Below are 23,914 nucleotides of genomic sequence, written 5' to 3'. Positions count from 1 at the left end.
CTCAACTGTACCTTGGTCCCACATTCATTTCAAAGGAGCACTACCCTGCAGCAAGATGGCGGCGCTATTGACACATTCCGTCCAATAGACAACAATAGGCCAGGCGACATCTAATGTATATATCTATGCCTACTAACAAGCTCTCTGAGACGTTTATAGTATATTCAAAAATCTGCTGCACAAGTTCTGACACACATGTCCTCGCGCCACCATATCATACCTGTACATCAGCAACTTCACTGGCTCCTTTTTAAGTCACGTATTGATTTTAAGACTTTGATTATAACATATAAAGCAGTGCATGGGCTAGCACCTGACTACATCTGTGACCTGGTAACTCTTGCCACTCCCACTTGCAGTCTTCGTTCTTCATCTAAACTTTTGCTGTATCAGCCACGCTGTAAAGGAAAGACTATGGGTGGTCGTGCTTTTTCGTACAGTGCGCCTAAGCTATGGAATGGCCTAGCCATCAGCATCAGGAATGCTGCTTCTTTTGACTATTTTAAGAAACTTCTCACCTCTTCTAAGAAACTTTTTACCGTTGCTTTTACTTTAGATTGATTAGTTTTATTAATTTAATCATCCAATTGAATTGAACCGTTCAAATCTTAGTGTTTTATCGTGGTCTTTTTTTACTGTTTTTATTGTTCTGCTTTGTTACTGTTTGCCTTATAGCGCTTTTGGGTCAGAAAATAAGCACACTATAAATAAAATGTATTACTATTACTACTATGAGTGACGCAGTGGCGCAGCAGGTAGTGCTGTCCCCTCACAGCAAGAAGGTCGCTGGTTCAAGCCTCGGCTGTGTCAGTTGGCGTTTCTGTGTGGAGTTTGCATGTTCTCCCCAAGTTCGTGTGGGTTTCCTCCGGGTGCTCTGGTTTCCCCCACAGTCAAAAGACATGCGGTACAGGTGAATTGGGTAAGCTAAATTGTCTGTAGTGTATGAGTGTGAATGAGTGTGTATGGATGTTTGCAGCTGGAAGGGCATCCGCTGCGTAAAACATGTGCTGGATAAGTTGGTGGTTCATTCTGCTGTGGCGACCCCGAATTAATAAGGGACTAAGCCATAAAGAAATTAAATGAATGAATTATTATTATTGTTATTATTATTATTGTTAATATTATTATTATTATTAATAGGCCTATATTGCAAGTTAAATCAAAATTATATTTAGACCATTTGTCTAAAAGATGTTAATTTTGTGAATGAAACTGATATGACTTTTCTATTTTAGATAAACTGCCAAGCTAAAGTCAGTCCTCTCTTTCAGTAACTTGAAGAAGTTTGTTCATGCCTTCATCTCTTCTCATTTAGATTATTGCAATTGATTGTATCTGGGTGTGAGTCAGGCCTCTCTCGCACGGCGAGATGTTTTTAACAGGCACAAAAAAACGAGAGCACATTACAACTGTACTGTACTGGTTTCCCTATACTGGCTACCAATCCAATTTAGAATTCAGTACAAATTACTGCTGTATGTTTTTAAATCCCTCCATGGCCTGACCCCTGAGTATATTTCTGAGCTAACTAATATACACCAAACGGTGAGATCTCTTCGCTCTAAGAATCGACTCTATTTGCAAGTTCCACGATCACGCTTGAAATGACGAGGTGATAGAGCTTTTACAGTAATCGTTCCAAGAAGATTTTGCAACGATCTTCCACTCTCCTTAAGAACAGTTCCAACTTTTGAATCTTTTCAGAGGTCACTGAAAACACACTTATTTTCTATAGCTTTCAATCGTGTGTTGTGAGTTTGTGTATTTTAGTTTTGGACTGTTTCCATGTCCTTTATGTGTTTTTATGTACAGCACTCTAAAAATAAATTGAGTTGGGTTGACTAAATAAATATATAATCAAATCAAATAAAACTCTAATATGAAGTGCTGTGAGCTCTGGAGAAAGTATGTGCTCATATCCTCATATAGTGAGACAACAGATGCTGAAAACACCACAATCTTCATGCATTCCTAAATATGCATGTGTGTGTAGTAGAAAGATATACTATGCCATCCATTCACAAAATTAACATGCATAATTAAAAGTCTTTTTGCAATTGAATATTCACAATCACTTGTCCAAACTGCAGTATGATTACAAGCACGACCCTGCTTTTGATTCATCCAAAATCAGGAAAACAGAAGCCATTGTAGCACAACATTCTTCATAATATCTTTTTTTCTTACTCATAAAGATTTGGAACCATTCGAGTGTGACAAAATTTGAGTGAAGTATAACATAAACAACTAAAAAAGGGTCAAAGACAAAACTATTTTTAAAGCATTAATAGAATAAAAGTTTAACAGTGATTTAAAGTTTGTCATGGTTTGTTTGGAATATTTCTATTATTAAATATTTTAGAGCTAAAGTTTATCCTCTACATATGTAGAAATCCCCTAGTTCATCCCCCTATATGTAGTAAACATCTTCCAAAAACAAAGATGCTAGGAACTCACTGGAATGTCTCTGTAGGACAGCAGGAGGCTCATAACAATATCTGGACTCAGAAGCTCCACAGAGTCCAGACGCTTCTGGATCCGTCCCAGCTCCTGACTCAAAGCTGGGCCAGTGAAGTGTTCTCGAGCCAGACGGATCTCCCTACGGATTGCCTCATGGAGATATTCGCTATGAGGAAAGAGCGTGTTAAACGAAATTCAGAAGACATGAAAGCAATATTTAACAAATGACTTCCAGGAAAAAATAAAAGACTTTCCTACCTAGAATTAATGTGAACGCTTTCCAGTAATTTGACCAGTCGATCCACCAGAGATGTCATCAGGGATTCAAATTTAAAGCTGGAATGCAGGAAATCTTTGACTGCCCTCATCAGTGCTGCATCACAGGCAAACACTTTACCCTGTGGTGACACCATGTAGGGGATGAACGTGTAGCTCCCACATTGTTCCTAGAACACAAAATGCCAAACAAACACATTTGACATACAGCACCAGAGTTATTTTTCAAAAATAGTTGTTCCTTTTAACTTAGTTTTTAATGCGGTGGTAGTTTCAAACACTTTAAATGGATAGTTCACCCAAAAGAAATGAAAATTTTGGCATTGTTTAATCACCCTTTTACATTCTTATATATATATATATATATATATATATATATATATATATATATATATATATATATATATATATATATATATATATATATATATATATATATATATATATGCGCATAAAGATTTGGAACTATTAACTTTACTATTAACCATTTTAACTTTAACAACTAAAACAGGTTTAAATACAAAAAAAAAAAAAAACATTTTTAAAGCATTAAAAGAATAAAAGTGTAACACAGCTTTAGGGCCCTATCATACACCTGGCGCAATGTGGCGCAAGGCGCGGCGCAATAGTCTTTTGCTAGTTTCAGCTTGGTGCAAGAGTCGATTTGAAGCATTGCGCTACTCTGTTTAAATAGCAAATGCATTTGAGCTCATATGTGCGTTCATAGGCATTCTGATCTAAAAAGTTTTGAGAAACTACAATAGATTTTTCAATAGACCAAAACAAACCCGGTCTAAACTCCAGCGCAGAGTTGCGCTTCGCTTACACACTGCTTAATACACACAGGAAGATGTAGAGCAATACGGAAATATCTTTACATATAAAAAGTAAATAAAATCTTAAGGATATATATAGGATATAATATGACTATATTATAGGATATAAATATAAATGATTAAAATTTAACAAAACATATTATTTTCTAGCCTACATAAATATGAAAAACCACTGCTTTTATGCTTCTTCATCTCGGGAGGCTTTTTCAGTTCATTCATAACAATTAGCTTTTGTATAATGTTATTATTAGTAGCAGTATTATTTATTATATACATATTTATATTTGTTTTATTAAAAACAAGCTTAGATTTGCCCACCTGCAGGTTTTAGACCATATGGAGCCCAGCATGTGTTTTAGGATATAACTCAGGTTTTTGAGCACACTTCGTTATTGTTGTTCATTTATTCGTTTGCTGGAAATTAGAACTGAATTTAGAAAATGAATTTTGAAACAAATATTTGCACTTAACAAACAAAATTAATTATTTATAGGCTAATTGATGTCTGTTAAAAAAAACTGTTAACTGTTTGCTTGTAAAATGCTCAGTTTTTCTACTTCCACTTACTTTACGTCCTGTAAATAGCAAATGCGCTTATGGTGCGACGCAAGGCTCTTAAAGGGAATGGGAGATGAGACACTGATTGGTTTATTCTCAAAATACACCTATAACTTATTAAAAAAATAAACTCAACCCTTTTAGACCATGCGCCACGGCGCAAAGCGGATTTTCCCATCCTTAAATTAGCAAAAATGCATTCTGACACGCCCTGAAAGCTTTTGCGCCCTGCGTTTTGCGCATGGACCGTCAAAATAGAGTTTTTCACGGTTGCTCTGGATTATTTCTTAGATCTAAATTGAAATTCTTAAAAATAAAATGCTTGCTCAACCTCAACATTATTTAATCTCTTGTGCACACCAAAAAAAATATTTTTCAATTGTTTTGGACAAATTCTGTATGCTTTGGTGTGCTCATGCTATAGATCATGTATGTGCATCTGTCTGTAGTTTCCTACATCATCAGGTCTTTCATCTATCATGTTGTTAATCAAAATATTTTATACTGGCTCTCTGTTGAACAATGTTACTCTCAAATATCTAGGCGTTAGTTCACAGCCTAAGTCCTTGAGTTGTAATTCAATTCAATTCAAGTTTATTTGTATAGCACTTTTATAATGTAGATTGTGTCAAAGCTGCTAAACATAAAAGTTCTAGTTAATTGGAACTTTGTCAGTCCAGTTTTCTGAGTTGAATTTCAGTTTAGTTCAGTTCAGTGTGGTTTAATTTTCACTGCTTAAAGTCCGAACACTGAAGAGAAAATCCATCAATGCGCAGCTCCACAAGTCCCAAACCAAGCAGGCCAGTGGCGACAGTGGCGAGGAACAAACTTTACAAATAATCTTCACCAGCTTGTAAAAGGTAGATGTTGATATAACAGGGTTTCTGCAGGTTTCTTCAAATCAAATTTAGGACTTTTAAGACTCTTCTACGACCATTAGAAATTACTATTTTGATTTATACCGGGCTAAACATTAAACACTGGTTCTGTAAACAGTTTTTGTATTAATGGAAGATCATGGAAAGAGATGTGTTAATTTATTTGTCTTTCCCTTATTAGGAAATTTAATTTGAAGAAAGATTTTTGGTGTGTTTATGTCTACAAAAATTTTGTTTTTGATATTTAAGACATTTTAATACTTTTTAAGACCCTGTGGACACCCTGTATAATTTGTTAGCACATTTTCTATAAACTTCAAAGACTTTTTGGGGGATAAATTGTGCAGAATTGTCATTGAATTGATCTTGCAGTTTTCTAAATATGCTAACAGTTTATGAACATTCAATAAACCAACCAATGGATGAGAGGAACAGGAGTAAGAGTGATGCATTTTTGAAGGGTAAGATCAAACAAACAAAGAATATTGACACATTTCAGATTAAATTAGGGCCACTGGTATGGACCAAATGTCCTCAGTAATGACCTTACAATGGTCAAAAGTCAAGAAATGCAGCTGAATGTTGTAGACAGGTTTGTAATAAACAAATGTGCATTGTATGTTTTACATTACAGAAGTCCACTTGCCATTTAAATTATACAGTAATGCATTAAATTTGCATTTTCAATCCATTCATTGTTGATTCCATTCAAAACAATAGCCATTACATCAGGAAAAACTGGTTGAGCACACTATTATACTGACAACACCACTAAACATTTGGACTATCTTGTTGGTGATCAGAGACACAAGGACTTTTTATTCTGATGGCACTGATATGAAGTAAATATTTACTTTGATGAACTACAGGGATAATGAACAACCTGCAGGCTTTTGCGAGTCAAGCATTGTGGTGTTGGTGAAAATTCACTTACAGACACTCACTAATCAGATTATATTTTAATATTTGGGTTGTCATTTTGTATAAATGGTACTGTTTTGTATAAATGGTATTTTGTATATAGGGAAACACTTTAGTTTAAATAACAATTCTCACTATTAACCAGTGGTTAATTACCTGCCTATTATTAAGATATAGGGTGATTATTTGTATGTATAAAGTAAAATATTTCTTCATAATCTTGTTTTACAACCCTAATCCCACCCAATACCTAAACCCTACTCAACTATACCTTAATAACTTAATAAGCAGACTTCTTCTGAGTCTGTTGCCCACTTGTTTTGCGAATGTCACTTTGTTAAATCTTACTGGTCTGATGTGAATTCTCTTATTGTCCAAAAGGTTTGTAGTGATTTTTCTTTAAGCTTCAGACATATTATTTTGGGGTTTTACATTAAAGAAAAACAATTGCTTAATTCAAGTTTTTGAATGAACCTAATATTATTTATTGGAAAGTTTTTTTTATACGCAAGCATAAATATACTAAAGGTGAACCAAATTTTGTATTTTTTTAATGAGAATTGGATCTGTACTTGGATACCATTCCAGAGTCTCATAACAAGAAAGCAATTAAAACGTCTAAAACATGCTTTTTTTGAAATTCTACATTAATCTGTGTAGGCATGGGACAATAACCAGTCTCAAGGTTTGGAAAAGTCAAGGTTTTAGAACTGCCAAAATTTTCTGCTATATCGTTTCTAAAGTATGTGTAATATTTTTTTTATTATTTTTTTTAGGACAACAGTTTCTCCTGCAGAAAAGATTTCCAAAGATGCCGTTTTAAATTGTAGAGAAATCAGTGTTTTTGAAACAAATGAAAACAGCAGAAATCAATGATTCATTTGAATTATTCTGCCAGACTGTCAAAATATTTTAAAAGTTTCTCAAAATAAAATATATTGTTTTCAATGGGAAAAAAAGTTTTCGTTTTTTACCCAGACATTTTAAAAACTATCAATTTTAGAGCAGTAATCACAATACCTTGAAACAGTAATATGTTTATTCAGGGTTATCATACCGTCAGAATTTTATACGGGCCCATGCCTAAATCTGTGTTCATTTTTCATTCACCTTTTTAAATTTTTATATTTTGTCTTTTTTTTTCTTTCCCACTTTCTCTTTGCCATACCATTGTAATACTTCTTTAAAATTTGTCATTCTCTTTTTGTGCAAAAAGCAATATTTGCATTGTTTGTATTATACTTATTCTCCTATATATTCATTGTAATTAACTGTTATTGCATTAATAATAATAAAAACCATTAATAAGCAGCAAACTGGGAGTTTATGGAGGCAAAATTCATAGTTAAATGTTTGTTGGTAGCTTAATAGTTTGTTCATTTTCCATTAAAATAATTTGAGACCACAGAAACTGTTGTTCTAAACTCACCATTCTAAGAAATACCAATTATTTATTTAATTATTTATTTTTTAAAGTATGGCAACTACTGTAGCTCACTTTCACATGGCATTCTTCGTTTTTACAACAACCTTGCAACTATTTGCAATCCTGTCTCACCTTCACAACTTGCATATCGTCTTCTTGTTTGTTACAGTACAGGATGACATTGTTGGTCATACTGAAACTCTCTCTGACACCCAGGTGATAAAACAGAGATGGCTGGCAGATGGAGTTATTCATCTCCACAACAACCACATCTAAAACACAGGGTTAAACATGCAACTCGTTAGACATGACGAGTTCATATGCTGAAGGCGTCAGCCTCCTGTTAATGATGAGTTTTCAATGAAAAGAATATATTCATTCCCATAAAGGTCACATTTTAAAGCTAAACAAATAAACCTGAGAAAAGGGGGATACATTTTAAAGAAATTTTAGAGGAACTCTTCAAATATTCCAGAAAATCCCATAGAAATGCGTGTCACAACTTGCCTGCGTTGTAGAAAGTGTCCAGGATTTCGGTGGTGCCCAGTGCAATGCGCTCGTAGGAAATGCTCTTCAGCACCGCGTGAGCGTCCGCGCAAGCTTCAGTCAGACATTTCAGTGAAAGTGTCTCCTCAGTTTGGGGCAAAGACCCGTCCTCGACCGCGATGTACACCACAGACAAAGCCCTGGTCCGGCTTCTCGGCGATATCACGTTTTTACCCGCGCCACCTACTTCAAGAGCCAAAGGATCCTGCCACAAACTTCCAGCTGAAACTCGGACGGGATCTTTTCGCTTGGTTTCGTGCAGGCTCATGCGCCTACGTTCAGTCGTATACATGGTGTTATCTCATAAAATAGCACCTAGATGGTTAAAAATCATCCTGTGAGCGCGTCCTCGACATGCCTTCACTATGGCGTGAAAGTATTCCTGTAGTTTTTCCAGGTAAGACTGTGAGGAGGATCCTTTTAGACGCGCCCTCCTCCTCTTGCTGCTGCTCCCCGCCCTTCGTGTCTGACGCTCGGCTTCACAGCTGTGCGACCTCTGCCTGCAGCGCTTCTTGCACAATCTGTTTGCCTGCCTTTGTTTGGAAACTGTTTTGTTTCAGCTTGATTGCAAATGGCCCATGATAAAATATTCTGGGGGTCAAGTTGTAGCCTACTTATTTTTTCCTATTATTTTCTTGTAGCCGAATTCAGACGGGTTTAGCCCTTTAACTTTCCCATCAATAATTTTTGGATTCCTAATGTCACTAGACAAGTTCACACTTACACTCAATGCATTTTTTTTCAACACATCCTGTAATTTCTAAAATAACCCTATAATATCTAATATCAACCCCTACCAAATGGTTGATATGTTGGTTTATGGGGAAAGTACTGGAATTAATACATATACTATGAAAAATCAGAAAATATGAAATACAAGACCAATTTATTTTAAAAATATTCTAAATAAAACAGGTTTAAATACTTTTTTTGTAGTGTGCCATAACGTATTTTTTTCCACAATAAAACCAAAATAAAGTGTAGAATGCAACAGGATTGTTTGTTTGATTTTTTTTGTAAACCAACAATGCTGTGTGTGTAAACCATTATTTAAAATGATCATTCTTTAAATGGCTTAAACAGTCATTCTTTAAAACAGTCAAAACATGGTCAATCAACCCTTTGTAGAGTGGACAGTCAAAGGATCAGTATTCCACACTTTATTTGGAGTCATAATTCTGTTGACATTGGATGACTTTAAAAGTTTCAAATTAAACCCCCTGGGCAAAAGAAGACAATTAAATAAAAAGACTAACAATTTAATAATTAATAAAAATTTATAAATAACACATAATACAATCTGTACTTTTGTAATCTCAGAACAATATAGGTCAAAATGTTTGTCTATTTACAACGCCCTAAATAAAGGATTGCTCACGCTAAAATGAAAATTGTCATCATTTACTCTAACTTTTTACTTATTCCAAACCATTTTTTTGTTCTGTTGAACACACAAAGAGATAGGCTATAGAGAAAAAATATTGAAAAGCTGTAACCCTTTACTTCCATAGTAGAAAAAACAAATTTGAGGGAAGTCAATGTTTACAGGCTTCCAACATTTTTCATTGTTATATACATTTTCAGCCTATCTACTTTTGTATAAAAAAAATTGGAACCAGTGAAGAGTATGATAGAATTTTCATTTTTGGGTTAACTATACTATTAACAGCTGAATTATATATTAGTCTGCATATAAATGTAAAATGAAATGTATGTGCAAATATAAAATAAAAATAGATGTAAAATAACCTACCTTAAAATGAAAGGGAGAGACCAACATAAATATTCAATCATTTTAATGTTTTACCACTGATACAATGTCCTCTAATGAAAATCAGTTTTTTATATATTTGACAGTCAGTCAATGATTTATATCCAGACTGAAATAAATTATAATTAAATTTAACAAACTGGATTATATTCTAAAAAAAGTAAAAAAAAAAAAAAAAAAGACTTAAAAATCCACATAAATAAATGTAACATTAAAATACTTTGTGGAATACTGATGAATGAAATAAAAAATTAAGCCCTGATCATATAAAGCAAAGAATTATTATTATTATTATTATGTTAAAGTATAATTTAATTGAATATAAGATGAAATGTTGCAATCAAGAAACATTATAAAAATAAAATGAGTATATAGCAATTAGCAAATAAAAAGCATGTGAACTTTTGTGTAGCCTACAATAAAACAATTATACAGTGTCTAGACAATCTAATAATAGTAAACTGCAATAGTAAATGCATATAGTTTACTATTGTACTTTTATTCGTGTACTGCAAAATGACGTTATTCATAATATAATTATATATGTATTACTTATATATATTTTTTAATTTGTAGTGAGTCACTTGCCAGGATTTTTACTTGAAGTTGTTAATCTATTTAAATGGATAAAAAAGAAAGCAAACAACTCGTTCAGTTTGTATCGCAGACAGTGTGGTGAACAAATAAACACACATTATAGATAACTACCCAGATAGCAGGCAGTAATCGGCCCGAGCTCGGCTGCCCCCCGGCGCCTCCGGCTCCGACTCGGCATCGGCGAGTGTTATCCGGGCCGAGTGCGGCCCGCAGCTCGCTCGCGCACATGCGGTTGTGATGCGGCTGTAAAGCACTGGCCCAATTCCGGTCAACCATATCCTGGCCGCTTCTGGCAAGGACTCGGCTGATGGCAACCGATTAAGTTCTTATTTTATCTATTAATCTGTTAGATCCACGTTTAATGATAATTTGAGAAAATATTCATGGTACGATAGCAAAAAAAAAAAAAAAAAAAAAGAATATTTAGTGTGGATGGTCGCAATGTTTAGACGCAAACAAAACAATATTATTTATAAATAGATTATACATGTCATCTAGAGAAAAACTATGTGAAATTTGCTTATTCTTGAGATAGCACGCTCCTGTGCTGACTGTTTTTTTTTAAAGCAGAAGTTGGTTTCATAATAAACACATGCGTTACTAAACTCGTGATCCAAACTCCAATCCAGACGGTGGCGGTAATGCTCCAAAAAGCTGGTTGTCAACCACCATGGCACGAAGATCACAAGAAGAAAAAGTTTGGTTTTTCAAAGATTCACGTGCATTCCGGTCAGAAAGGTAAGCTTTTTACTGCTTGTGTTCTGTATAATTAGCGAATTTAGAGCTTAAAACATTTCCACGGTGTTTGGTTGTAACAGCGTTTAGTAATTTAAAACAGTTTGATACGAAATGTAACTTGCTTTAAGAAACACGACTGGAGCTAATGTATGCTAACGCTAACAGTTACAAACACGTCTGAAAGTTCCTTTACCTTTTACACAATGTTAGATTGTAACGTGTGTAGTAACTGAAAACTATTTTAATTATTTTAAAGAAACATGAAACGAATTTGTGTGTATGCTAACTTTGCGTTAAAGAAAGTTTCTGTAGACGAATCCATTAACTAACTTGGCAAAACGTGTTTTTTTCCCTGATTTAGCATTATAAAGTACCGTGGATGTTGAAAAAAATCATTGTACAGGCGTTTACTTATCCAACAGTATTAATTCTGTGATTATGTGTAAATAAAAACTAATCGTTTTGGATTAATAAAATATTATTGTTTATCTTGTTTATGCAGTTAGTCACGAAAATGATCGAAACTCGACTGTTTACTATTCTCTTTAAATTATCCAAGAGAAATATATTACTATGCACTTTAATTCATATGTTTTAGCCTATGTGAATCAATTATATCTTTTGTTCAAGCTGTAATGGTCAGTTAATGTAAAACTGAACGTCTTAAAGCAGATTTTGATGTTTTTTTTATGTTATTGACAGTGATAAATTCTGATTTAAATGAATGGGTAACAATATTTGTTGGTTAAGTCTTGTTGTTCTTGTTTAACAAAGGTTAGTGAGATCATTTTGCTGCACATCACGACCAAAGAAGTCAATGGCACACTCTTTTGAACGTGAATAGGCATGTTATAGTTGTGTGCTAAAAGTCCATTATAAGCTGTAAACTGCTGATATATTTTCAACATAGATTGAGCTTTTCAGACATTACATTACTAATTGCTTCACAAACAGCTGAAATGGTTTATTGTTATTGGCTATCATCATCAAACATTTTTCACCATGGTAGGTTAATCTTCATGGGTACAGAATAATGCATGTGATTGGCCATCTTACAAATCTATGTCTCAGATTCATAAGGCTGTCACTCTGCATGAATCTCTGAATAAATCTTGTGCAACCTTCTGTGTACTGGTTATTTACACTATAGGTATTATATGCATTAATTAACTTTGATAGTATTTCAGGATTTGAACTTTTCTTTACGGGAGGTTAACAACAATGTGATGTTTTATTATAGATGCATATGAGGAAGCTCGACTCAAACATCCACACGCAACTGTGATTTCTGACTGGTAGACAGATGAGGATGATGATTGCCTGTCATACATCTAAAGACAGAACAGGTTTGTTTGCAATTATTTTAAACACATACTGTCAACATTATGTCATTGATCTATTACAACCTGTGAGTTTTGCCCTGGCACTATACTAAAGTGATGTTTTGTTTTGTAAATGTATCTGATTAAGGGACAGTATAGACACATCTATACCGTGATGAAGAAAAATTACTTGGAACAAAGAGGCTGGATAAAAGGCAGGTATGAAGATTTCAGAAATCAATGCAGCACCACAAGTACCATCACCATCAATGACTATGGCAGAAATCTTAAGACCACCATCAAGATGCACAGATACTGTACATTCCAGTACACCAGGCGTGTCCAAACTACGGCCCGCGGGCCATCTGCGGCCCGCAAGGCTTTTTATAAATATCAATAGAATCTGGCCCGCTATACAAAAATGAACGTAATTCAATAAATAACCACCGGGTGTCGCTATTACATGCATTCAATTAAGCAGCAGTTCTTGTTATTATCTATCTATCTATCCATCTGTCTGTCTGTCTGTCTGTCTGTCTGACTGTCTATCTATCTTCACACAGTTGAAGTCTAAATTATTAGCCCCTCATTTATTTATTTCTTCTTTTTTAAATATTTCCCAAATGATGTTTAACAGAGCAAGAACATTTTTACAGTATGTCTGATAATATTTTTTCTTTTGGAGAAAGACTTTTGTTTTATTTCGGCTAGAAAAAAAAGCGGTTTAAATTTTTTTATGAACCATTTTAAGGTCAAAATTATTAGCCCCTTAAGTCTTCAGAACAAACCATTGTTATAAAATAACTTGCCTAATTACCTTAACTTGACTAGTTAACTTGATTAACCTAGTTAAGCCTTTAAATGTCACTTTAAGCTGTATAGAAGTGTCTTAAAAATATCTAGTCAAATATTATTTACTGTCATCATGGCAAAGATAAAATAAATCAGTTATTAGAGATGATTTATTAACACTAATATGTTTAGAAATGTGTGGAAAAAATGTTTAACTCTCCGTTAAACAGAAATTGGGGAAAAAATAAACGGTGGCTAATAATTTAGGGGGGCTAACAATTCTGACTTCAACTGCATATATATATATATATATATATATATATATATATATATATATATATATATATATATATATATATATACACGTGTCTGTGTGATGTATGTAAAATTTGGCCCGCGACAACGTTTGTTTTTTTGCATCTGGCCCTCGGCCCAAAAAGTTTGGACACTCCTGCAGTACACCTATGAACATTTACAGTCTTTGTTCTAGTGCAGTTTGAGATCAAGACAGAACTTATTGCACCTCGTGATGTCTTTGTAAGAATTGAAGACATCACTAAATTGGTTAAGGTTTAATGCAGCTAGAAAGTAAAGATCAACTAGAGAATATCAGCAGTGTCTAACCCACTGTTGTATTTACAGAGGTTGTATGAGAATAAGCTACATGTTGATTTATACTAATCTGTTATTTTTCTTTTTTAGCACGACTGACTGAAGTTTTAAAATCATGCAACGTCATAAAGCAGCAGCTGGGCCTGATTCTCACAAAACCAAAACAGACGTGATGAAATTCCAGATGTAAACACATTTGACCTTCCTTTGGCCAATTTGATTTGGAAAAGCTTAAAAATCAACTAAAGGAGCAGCCCGAACAAATGAAGAAACTGGTAAGTTCAAGCTCTTGCTAATTTCAAAGTGTTTTAAGTTTATTTGTTTTTTTTTGATAGTTTTTTTTGCTACGAAGGTAGTCTACTTTTTTCCTAATTCTTTCTTTTTTTTTTTTTACATTAGTACTTGTTCACTACTAATTATCTGTTTATCTTTTAATCACAGATGGAGTGGTGAGGACAAATGTCCATACCACGCCACTGATAAAGAAGTGAAAAAATGCATTACAAGGTAGCTACAACTTGCCCCTGACAGGGATGGAGGAAGAAAGAAGAGAAAGCTAATGTGTCAAATGTCTACATCACTATTTTGCTTTATTTTTTAAACAACATTTTAAGTGTATTAGGATGTTCCCTGATACTTGAACAATTTGTTTCTTTCATTTGCATTTATATATATATATGTGTGTGTGTGTGTGTGTGTGTGTGTGTGTGTGTGTGTGTATATATGTATGGTATGTATGTATGTGTGTGTGTGCGCCAAATTCTGAAGAAACATCTTGATACATTTTTAATAAACGTAATACAAATAAAATTATAAATATAAAATTGCACAAGACGTGTATATATATGAAATGTATAATCATCTCACTCATGTCTTGCTGTTTGTGCAATTGATTTTGTTCAAGTTTATTTAAAAAAAAGTTTTTGACTTTATACTTCTGCAATTATATATATATATATACATATATATATATATATATATATATATATATATATATATATATATATATATATATATATATATATTATATATATATATATATTATATATATATATATATGTTTGTTTATTATTATTTTAATGTTTTATTAAAAAATGTTTCAAGATGTTTCTTCAGAATTCTGCAGTACTTTTTACAAGTTTGATTTGGATATTTTACGGATTGTCATTGGTATTTTTAAGATGTTTCTTGCTATATCTTAAATTGGTTTCTATATTTAGGTTTATATAAAATTTAGCTGTTTTTTTTTTTTACAAATTTTTAATTCAAGTCTATTGGGAAAACAGGGTTGTTTTAAAAAACATCTGTGTTTGTGTGTAATTTTTAGATTTTTTTGTTTAAATCTTTCTGTGTGTCTTTTTGTGTTGTTTTATTGTTGTTTTTATATTGATATTCTTGTGCACTACAAAATTATTTATAAAATTTTAGTACTATTTTTTTCATGCAATCAATAAACCTTTAACATTTATTTATTTTGTCATTTGTCTGATTATTTTCGTTACAGAATATGTATGCAGTTTGCACTTTATTCAAAGGTTAAACACAGTGCTTACACTTTGTGTTTACATTATAGCCTGTGTTTGCTGTTATATAAATTCAAATGGTTGTAATACCATATATCAAGTACCAATGTAATACCAAAAGGTTTTATAAGGTGTATAAATACGGAGTCGCGCCAGCTCCGGGCCGCAGCGCACATTACCCTCGCGCCGATTCCGGCGCGGATGCGCAGCGTCGGCTCGCTTACGGCCGCCGCATCTGGCCCGCTTGATTCGGGCCGGAATCGGGCAGTGAGTCCACAGGCATCCGGCCCGAGTCCGGCAGCCGAAGTTGGGCCGAGGTGTTAGTCTCCGGCAGGCGACAATCTGGCCGGAACTGGCCCGAGTGTATTTTGCTATCTGGGTAGTGTCTTCTTGACCCATCTGATAGTGTAATCGTCCCGCACAGTCGCGTGCTGCCCCTCCCCTCTGCACGCGCAGCTCCTGACACACACACTAGACTACACGCGCACTAAAACATGGCGGATAAACACTAACCCTCACACTTGAGAAATCACACAAAAACCTTCCCGCGCCAGGTAAACACACCCCTTCATACCGTCCGCGATAACTACTACATCACTTTTTTAAAAGTTGTTAAAAACGTTAAGAAAAAACACAAAAAGTGACTCAGAGTGTGTTATAGGTGTTAGCATTTAAGCTAAATATTGTTGTATACGCATTGGAGGTGACGTATTGCTGTACAATTACAGTGTTACCCGAATAAGTATACTTTAAATTTTGTTTATTGTGATCGTGGGCAAGCGCAAAGAAGCGTAATATTCAATGATGAAGTCCGTTACGAAACACGACATGACGCTACGTAGCAAAGAAGCATGTTTGTTATGAATCTGAGTGTGCTGTTTTGTATGTCGTATATTATTTAAAAGTTATCCTTTTCTATAGTGAAATGAAAATGAAGCATCTTCGAAAACTTTGGTATGATTTTAAATGTCAGAAAGAATGAATAATAATGATCTGTTTGAGTTGTCCAGTTGGACGTGTGTAGCGTCCCAGTGTAATGAGGGTTGTAGTAGTGTTTGGTTTGTGAACGAGTCTTTTAAGCAAACGAATCATTCATATCCACGAACCGAGTCATTTCTTTAGCATTTTTAAGAGCGCTGTTGGAGTGAATCATTACAGGAAAATGATTCAAAAGATTCGAAGCTTTTGGATGATTCAAATCCTGTCGCTGTCATTTATGGAGAGGGAGGGACTGTGTGTTTGGCGCTCAAAGGCGCCCTGCTTTTGAACAGAGAACTGGAAAACCGGGAGACAGGAAGCCATCTTTTGAGGTATCTCTTCGCGTACAGATAGTTTTATTGATTTATTCTGTGCTTATCCATAAAGGAGGGGTGTTTAAAAGCTGAAATGACCAGATGCGAGCGAGCAAATCAACTTGTGTTGAAGAACGACGAGCGTGGATAAACGGGATGCTACCGTGTTTATTGTATTGTTGTTATTATGTTATTATCCAGCTACATATGAATTCAGTAATAGCGCTGCCCAGACATGTCTCTTGTTGTTTACCACTTCACATTGACCTTTTGGGTCAGTGATGCTTGTTTAGCGTTTGACCCAACGACCCATTAGGTCATTACAGATGGGAAAATAATAATCAGTTTGTGTAAGAAAAAAATACCTTTTGGCTAGTTCTGTTATCGATGTCAATTTCATTGTCCTTTGGGCAATATAGCTGCCAGTGGTTCATGGTTAACCGTTCAGCATGTTGACTATGAGAAAATAGTGACAGCTGACTAGTACATACAGGAAAGACTGAACCATCCAACGTTAATACAGACTGATGGGGAAAATTAAAATCCTTCAGATATTACAGTTTTGTGTTTTTCTAATTGCAGAGAGGTTAAAAAGCTGGATCATGAAGAAACCGGTACCACAGAAAGGTAAGATTTTTATTACATTGTTAGTACATTATTTACAAATGCATAGTTTTGTAGAAAATATCAGACTTTTAGTACTTTATTAGTAATATAGCGCACAGTGTCACTGTGTTACTATGATAAGTTCTGATTAATTGCTAAACAGTCTTGTATGAACTCCAGGTTCAGGTCTAATCAAATAAAAAATAATCAAATATATAACACTAATATAAAATAACTAGTCTGCACAATAAAAATACATATAAATAAATACTTATATAAGGTACAGAAATGTCCCTTTTTACATTTATTATTAATAATATTAGATTTTATATTGTGATTTGTGGTTAAGATTTAATTATAAAGGTGGCAAATGATTACCAAGTGTTTTCTTCTGCCGGTAGCTAATGAGTGGAAAGATGGCAAACGTATCAAGCACCCTCGCAGTGGTCGCCCCCCTTGTGTGCCTTCACAGTTTCAAGGTAGCAAATTCGCTGCTTTAAGTCAGAAACCTAATTAGAAATATATTCAGCATTTAAATCTCACTCTGGTTAGATATAGGCTACTTATTTCTTAATATTTTCATTTTTGTCATTTTTGATATTCATCCTTCAGGTTTAGATTTTAATGCACTACATTTAATACTGACATGTTTGCTTAATTTTTAAGGTCATTTTAGTTGGGAGAAGTACCTGAAAGAGACTGGAGCAGTCGCTGCTCCCGCTCAGTACTTTAAACAGGTGAGTTGAATCATGCAACAGTGGAACTCTTCATTATGGACCAAATATAGAAGTTATACTTGATTCCTCCACCACTACACTAAAGGGATAGTTCACTCGAAAATGAAAATTTCCTGCTAATTTACTCACCTTTAAGTCATCCAAGATATAGGTGACTTTATTTCTTCAGTTGAAAATTTAGCTGAATCCAGGGTCTGGTAATTTATAGAGTGGCAGTAAATGGGATGTGTTTTTTAGATTAAAAATAAACACATACAAACCAGTCCAAATCAATTCCTATGGCTCTTGGTGACATACAAAGGTCTTGTGAAGTGAAATCATTGGACTGTCTAAGAAATTGAACACTATTTACAATATTATTAGCTAGGGCTTTGCGATATGCGCAAAAGAAACCTATTACGATATTTTTGAACAATAATGTGATTTCGATTTTTTATCACAATTTTTAAAACACACAGATGTTTTACAGTGGAACATATTTCTAAAGGAAATAACAATTAGATCTTCATCAAAGCCCTCTAACATGTCTCTAAAACACACATTCGATAAAAAATAAAAATAAATAAATAAAAAATAAAAATCACCTAGTAAAGCTGCAACAAATTTTTTCTAGAACAGTCCTATGGCAAAACCAATAAAGAGACTATAGGGTGTGTGTGTGTGTTATGTGTGTGCACGCCGTCAAACACAGGTAGGCTCCGACATTCTGTTTGACCACATGTCAGAAGTAGTTGTGTGTACTTTTTTACGTGTCCACCGATTTTTTTTTTGTTGCCATGCATAGATCATAGTATGGTGGCCGAGAGAGTTAAACGCGCTGCAATTTAAGAAAGCACATGCAGTTACAAAAAAACACCAGCAAATAAAAAAACAATCTTCATCAGTTTGACAGCACAAATGTTGCAAATTGGTCATAACACAAACAACTGAAACAAGACGCAGCAAATTGGTCACAACACTTGCAAATATCCACGTAACACTACGGAAATGTTTCGAGGGGACCCAAAAACATGACAGACCGTGCTGGGATATGGATGTATTATTATGACATGACTGTTGCTCAGTGAAGTGATTGGTGGTCTTTGTAAGGTGAGTTTTTTTCGTTTATTTTAATATTCTGATTACACGGCATAATAACGCGTCCATAATAAGTGTTGTAACTAATTTGCAGCGCGTTTCTTCCTTTGTTTTTGTTGTGACCAATTTGCAACACGTGTGCAGTCAAATTGAGGAAGATCGTTTCTTTATTTGCTAGTGTTTTTTGTAATTGCATGTGCTTTCTTAAATTACAGTGCGTTAAGCTCCCTAGGCCACCGTATCATAGACCTCTTTGTGATGCTGCTGTGAAATAGTCTGTTTACATATCGCAGCTTTTGTGCGCACAAGTTCGTTATTTCCAATGAAGGTGCCTGGCTTGCACGCATATTGGGAGTGCGCGTTCTCCATGCACACCCAGTTGAAAACATCTCTACTTTCAGTATGTTGCAAGCGCACTGCAAGTCACGTGACAACAACTGAGCGATCAACTTCATACTTTACATAGAATACACACATTTCGGTAGATCAATTACCTCAGACAAACACAGAACACCCAGTGCTTTTTATTTTCTCCATAAATCAAACTTGTATCGGAACTGCAGCAATGTTTTGTTAGTTTGTCATCCTCTGAGAAAAAAGTTGATGGGCGCCGAGCAACGACGAGTATGAGCACAAAGCACATTGAATGCTGAAGCAAGCGACAAAGCTCACATGGCTGCGATATGATTGGTTCATACAGCATACTGTGGGAAAATGGTGCTGTAAGGCGATTTAGAAATCGCACATGTTCAAATCGCGATTTCAATACAAAATCAGTTAATTGGACGGTCCCATTATTAGCTTTAATCCACAGCCTGGTCAAGCCGATCAGTAAGGGCTGGTGATGCAATATGCTAAACCAACAGATCTACATTTGCTCATGCGCCAGGATCTGTTTGAATATACTCATATATATATATATATATATATATATATATATATATATATATATATATATATATATATATATATATATATATATATATATGTGTGTTTATTTTTTTATTAAACATTATATCCTATTTCACTGCCATTATATGAATAACCAAAAACCACAGATTCAGCTAAAAATAGTCACCTTCACCTTGAATGACCTGTGGGTGAGTAAATTAACAGGACATTTTTGGATGAACTATCCCTTTAAGTAAAAACGTGACCCTTACTCAGCAAACAATTTTGTGTTTATTAGACGTCTAAATGTAAACAGCTAGGCCAAAACAAGGCTGTCAGTGAAAATCTAATAGACATCTAATTGTTTTAGCCAAAACGATTATGTTTAGAGGTCTATTAGACATCTATTAGACATCTTTTAAAAACAAATAATGCTTGCTGGCTTATTCTCAGAGCACTGAACCTCCGGAGAATGAGTTTAAGGCTGGCATGAAGCTGGAAGCTCAGGATCCCAGAAACACTACGTCCACCTGCATCGCTACAGTGGTGGGCCTGACGGGCTCTCGCCTCCGCCTGCGACTAGATGGAAGCGACAACAAGAATGATTTCTGGCGCCTGGTAGACTCAGCAGAAATCCAGCCTATTGGGAATTGTGAGAAGAATGGAGGCATGCTGCAGCCGCCACTAGGTGAGGAAAACAGCACATTAATCAGCAGCTAATTAGAACATCGGGTCAACGTGTGTTTTGTTCAAATGCTTAGCATGCCAGGTCGTAGAATCTCATCTTTTATTTCTGTTCACAGTGCATTTAAGGGATAGTACACTCCAAAACGAAAATTAGCTGTTAATTTATTCACCCTCAGGCCATCCAAGATGTAGGTGACCTTTTTTTGTTTAGTAGAACAATACAACAAAAGAGTTTTAGCTAAAACAGGGGTCTTTGGTGATTCAGAAAATGCAAGTCACACAAGTCAAAAAACATATACAGGCAAAACAATCTATAGCTGGGGTAAATGGTCGGACAACATTCTAGATCCTGAGCGTCCTGCTGTGATTTATAATGATTTATATTAAACATCGGGAAGATTTAAAAGTCAGTCTTCCTGAATGAGATTGTATACGCAAACGTAATTTTAGTTTTTATATATGTTGCAGCATCCAGTATAAACACAAGTACCATTTGCATGAACAATGCAGCATATGTGTCCTTCCTCTTCCCTGTAAACAAACAGCTTGAGGTCATAGTCATTTTAAACCTGTGCATTTGTCATTATATGCTGTTGGAAGCTTGCAGTCCAGTCTGTTTAGGACCATTTGCTAAGGCTCTGGATTAACAGTGCTGTAAATTGTCCAGGATATAGCCACTGGTATTTACAGTGGCAATCAAAATAGAGGGAATGACCTTTTGAAAGTAACTTAACATTGAAGCTTTCTGGGCAGAGCTTCAGACGACCCAAATTCAAGTCCCTGGCTCTGAAACCTTTCCCGTAATGACTCTCTCCCTCTCTCCCTCCCTCCCCCTCTCTCTCTCATTTTAATTAATTTCAATTCATTACAAATGTATTGTCAAAGCATTTACATTAAATTAAAAAAGAACATACATACAGTATATATTAAAAAACATAGTAAACGATAAATAGTGGTAGTAGTAGAAAAAAATAGTAATAAAAAATAAATGGAAAATAAAAGTACAAAATAATTTTTTAATAAACTTTACATTTAACAATCACCATTTTATAATAAAATTGTAATAATAAATAATAATAATCAGAATATTTACAATGATTCATTCATAATCTAAATGTGTTATTCATTTAAAAACCCTTTAATTATTTTTCAATTAATTAAATATTTGCAAAAAAAAAAATCTGAACCTTTGCTAGAATCATCAGAAAATCTATTTTGAACCTAATTTTAATTTAAGATACTTAAATGTATGGAGTATACAGTCTTTGGACTAAAAGCATCCTTCTAGATGCTATTTTAACAATTCGGAAAGCATGAACCACTGTGTCTGGCCAACAGATATTTCATTGTGAAGATAAAGGGATTTTACCTCCTTTGTTTTGACATTTTTGCTGTAGCATTAAGGCTGCATGATATAGGAAAAATTTTTATATTTTATTTTTTTTTGCATTAAATATTGTGATTTGAATACAGTCAGTTTCACAAGATGGTTTAAATAGCTCTATTTTTCTGGGGAGTCTAACAGCATTTAGCTACAGAAATTTAATAATCACAATGCAAAAAAAATGCTTTTCTTATTTTTCTTTGTCTCGTTTTCTCAGATAAAGTAAAAATATTCTTTTGTTCGTGACCTTCAGAAGAATTGAATTCATTCATTTTCCTTCAGCTTAGTCTCTTTATTCAGTAGGGGTCGCCACAGCAGAATAAACCTCCAACTTATTCAGCATATGTTTTACATAGCAGATGCCCTTTCAGCTGCAACCCAGTAATGGGAAAGACCCATACTCATATGCACACACATGCACTATAGCCAATTTAGTTCATCCATTTTACCTATTACACATGTCTTTTACTGCGGGGGAAACCGGAACACTCAGAGAAAACTCACATGAACACAGGGAGAACTTGCAAACTCCACACAGTATTGCCAACTCAAACCAGCGACCTTCGTGCTGTTAGGTGACAGTGCTAACCTCTGAGCCATTGTGTCCTCATTTTCACTTTAAAAAGTAGATTCTTGGACTAAACAAATATATTTTTTGTGCCCAAATGTTTTAAACTCTTGAAACGCACAGTCATGGGCCTTAAAACACATGCAAATGATAAACAGTGTTGCCAGATTAGGTGGTTTTGAGTTTGTTTGTGTGAGTAAAAAATGGCATTGTTGGGTTAGCAAAATTTGGGCGGTTTTGAAACGTAAATGTCATATGCTACTTATTCAACAAAACATACTGTGTGCTTCTCCATTTATTAGTAACCAGTGCATAGCGCAAACTGCGTGGGCTCACCCGCAAGAGAAGGTGAAGGAAAGTTGTATCAGAATCTGACTCCCGGACAAATCTGACTCCCCTTCCTGTGCACGCACATCACACAACACCTGCAGTTAAACTAACATCGATTTACCCTAACACTTTTATCAATATTTTTTTCGCAATTGACAGCAAGAATAAACAATGAAGCATTGTCTGATGGACAAGCAGCTCCTAATTATGTTCAAAAGAATTTAAAACAGCTAAAATGGGACAAATCTATACCCCATTTCGAAAGTAAAACATACTCCAATAGGTAGTGTAATCTACACAGCATTAAGTGCAGTGTGTGGGTGAGAGGGGGCAGTGTTTCGATGTGATCTGGTTATGTTGTGGTTCTATGACTGCTGGTGTTGCTGTATAGTTAAACACTATGACAGTCAAAGTAACTAGATTATTTAGATTTAAATTAATTCAAATAAAATAAAAATATTAATGTAATATATTGGGTGTTTTTGTGAGTTTGGGTGGGTTTTGAAAAGCTTTTGGTCTGGAAAAAGTCAGGTATATCTGGCAACACTGATGATAAACTCACTCTATTATGGGTAAACTTAACAGTGACTAATCACAAATCACATCAGCTCCTGATCAAACTCAACATTGCATATCTTGCGATGTGACTATTGCGGATACTGCTGATATGTTGTGGTAATATATAAACAATATATTGTGCAGTCCTAAATAGTACAATACTTCTTAATGATTCAAAAGAGATTTAACAAAAAAAATAAATAAATAAATAAAATAAATAAATAAATAAAGATTTAGTTAAACTAAAATAATCAGCAGCTTGCCTTCATGAAAAATGTGCTATGGTAAACTTGATGGGATAATTGACCAATTGTTCTGCGTTCTTTAGGGTTTCGCCTGAACGCATCATCATGGCCTATGTTCTTATTAAAAACACTCAACGGAGCAGAAATGGCCCCAGCTCGAATCTTTCACAAGGTATCAGTTTCAAACAACAAACACAAACAGCGGTTTCAAAGTCAAGTTTAAAGTTTTGGCTTGTTTTATGTGTAAAAAAAAATCTAAGTATATATATTTACCTTTCATCTC

At 34.5% G+C, this 23,914-nt stretch overlaps 2 protein-coding genes and 1 long non-coding RNA gene across 4 annotated transcripts in view; 2 read left to right on the top strand and 1 right to left on the bottom strand.

Annotated features, from left to right (window-relative positions):
• The window catches only part of si:ch211-1i11.3, a 50,965-nt gene extending 42,669 nt beyond the window's left edge, over positions 1 to 8,296 (bottom strand). For both annotated transcript variants that reach the window (XM_009292511.5, XM_021466953.3), the window contains exons 1-4: positions 7,863 to 8,296; positions 7,488 to 7,627; positions 2,719 to 2,906; positions 2,458 to 2,626 (exon numbers count right to left, since the gene is read on the bottom strand). In XM_009292511.5, coding sequence (XP_009290786.1) covers positions 2,458 to 2,626; positions 2,719 to 2,906; positions 7,488 to 7,627; positions 7,863 to 8,193 — 828 coding nt within the window. In that variant the 5' untranslated portion in view covers positions 8,194 to 8,296. The remainder of the gene's footprint in view (positions 1 to 2,457; positions 2,627 to 2,718; positions 2,907 to 7,487; positions 7,628 to 7,862) is intronic.
• Positions 8,297 to 10,936: 2,640 nt separating this feature from the next.
• On the top strand, positions 10,937 to 14,303 carry LOC137487937 (uncharacterized). The gene is made up of 5 exons (XR_011006763.2): positions 10,937 to 11,007; positions 12,248 to 12,353; positions 12,478 to 12,548; positions 13,824 to 14,008; positions 14,175 to 14,303. It is a non-coding gene; the product is annotated as an uncharacterized lncRNA (long non-coding RNA).
• Positions 14,304 to 16,528: 2,225 nt separating this feature from the next.
• scmh1 (Scm polycomb group protein homolog 1) lies at positions 16,529 to 21,714 on the top strand. The gene is given in 4 exon segments (NM_001089484.1): positions 16,529 to 16,566; positions 17,131 to 17,175; positions 17,821 to 17,891; positions 20,313 to 21,714. Coding segments are annotated over 3 exon segments (363 nt in total). The 5' UTR covers positions 16,529 to 16,566; positions 17,131 to 17,150; the 3' UTR covers positions 20,580 to 21,714.
• The last annotated feature ends 2,200 nt before the right edge of the window (positions 21,715 to 23,914 follow it).

This window comes from Danio rerio, chromosome 16 (genome assembly GCF_049306965.1).
Source record: "Danio rerio strain Tuebingen ecotype United States chromosome 16, GRCz12tu, whole genome shotgun sequence".
NCBI classification, from domain to species: Eukaryota; Metazoa; Chordata; class Actinopteri; order Cypriniformes; family Danionidae; genus Danio; species Danio rerio.
Note: the sequence above shows the minus strand (reverse complement) of the source record. Positions and strands in the feature narration are given on the sequence as shown.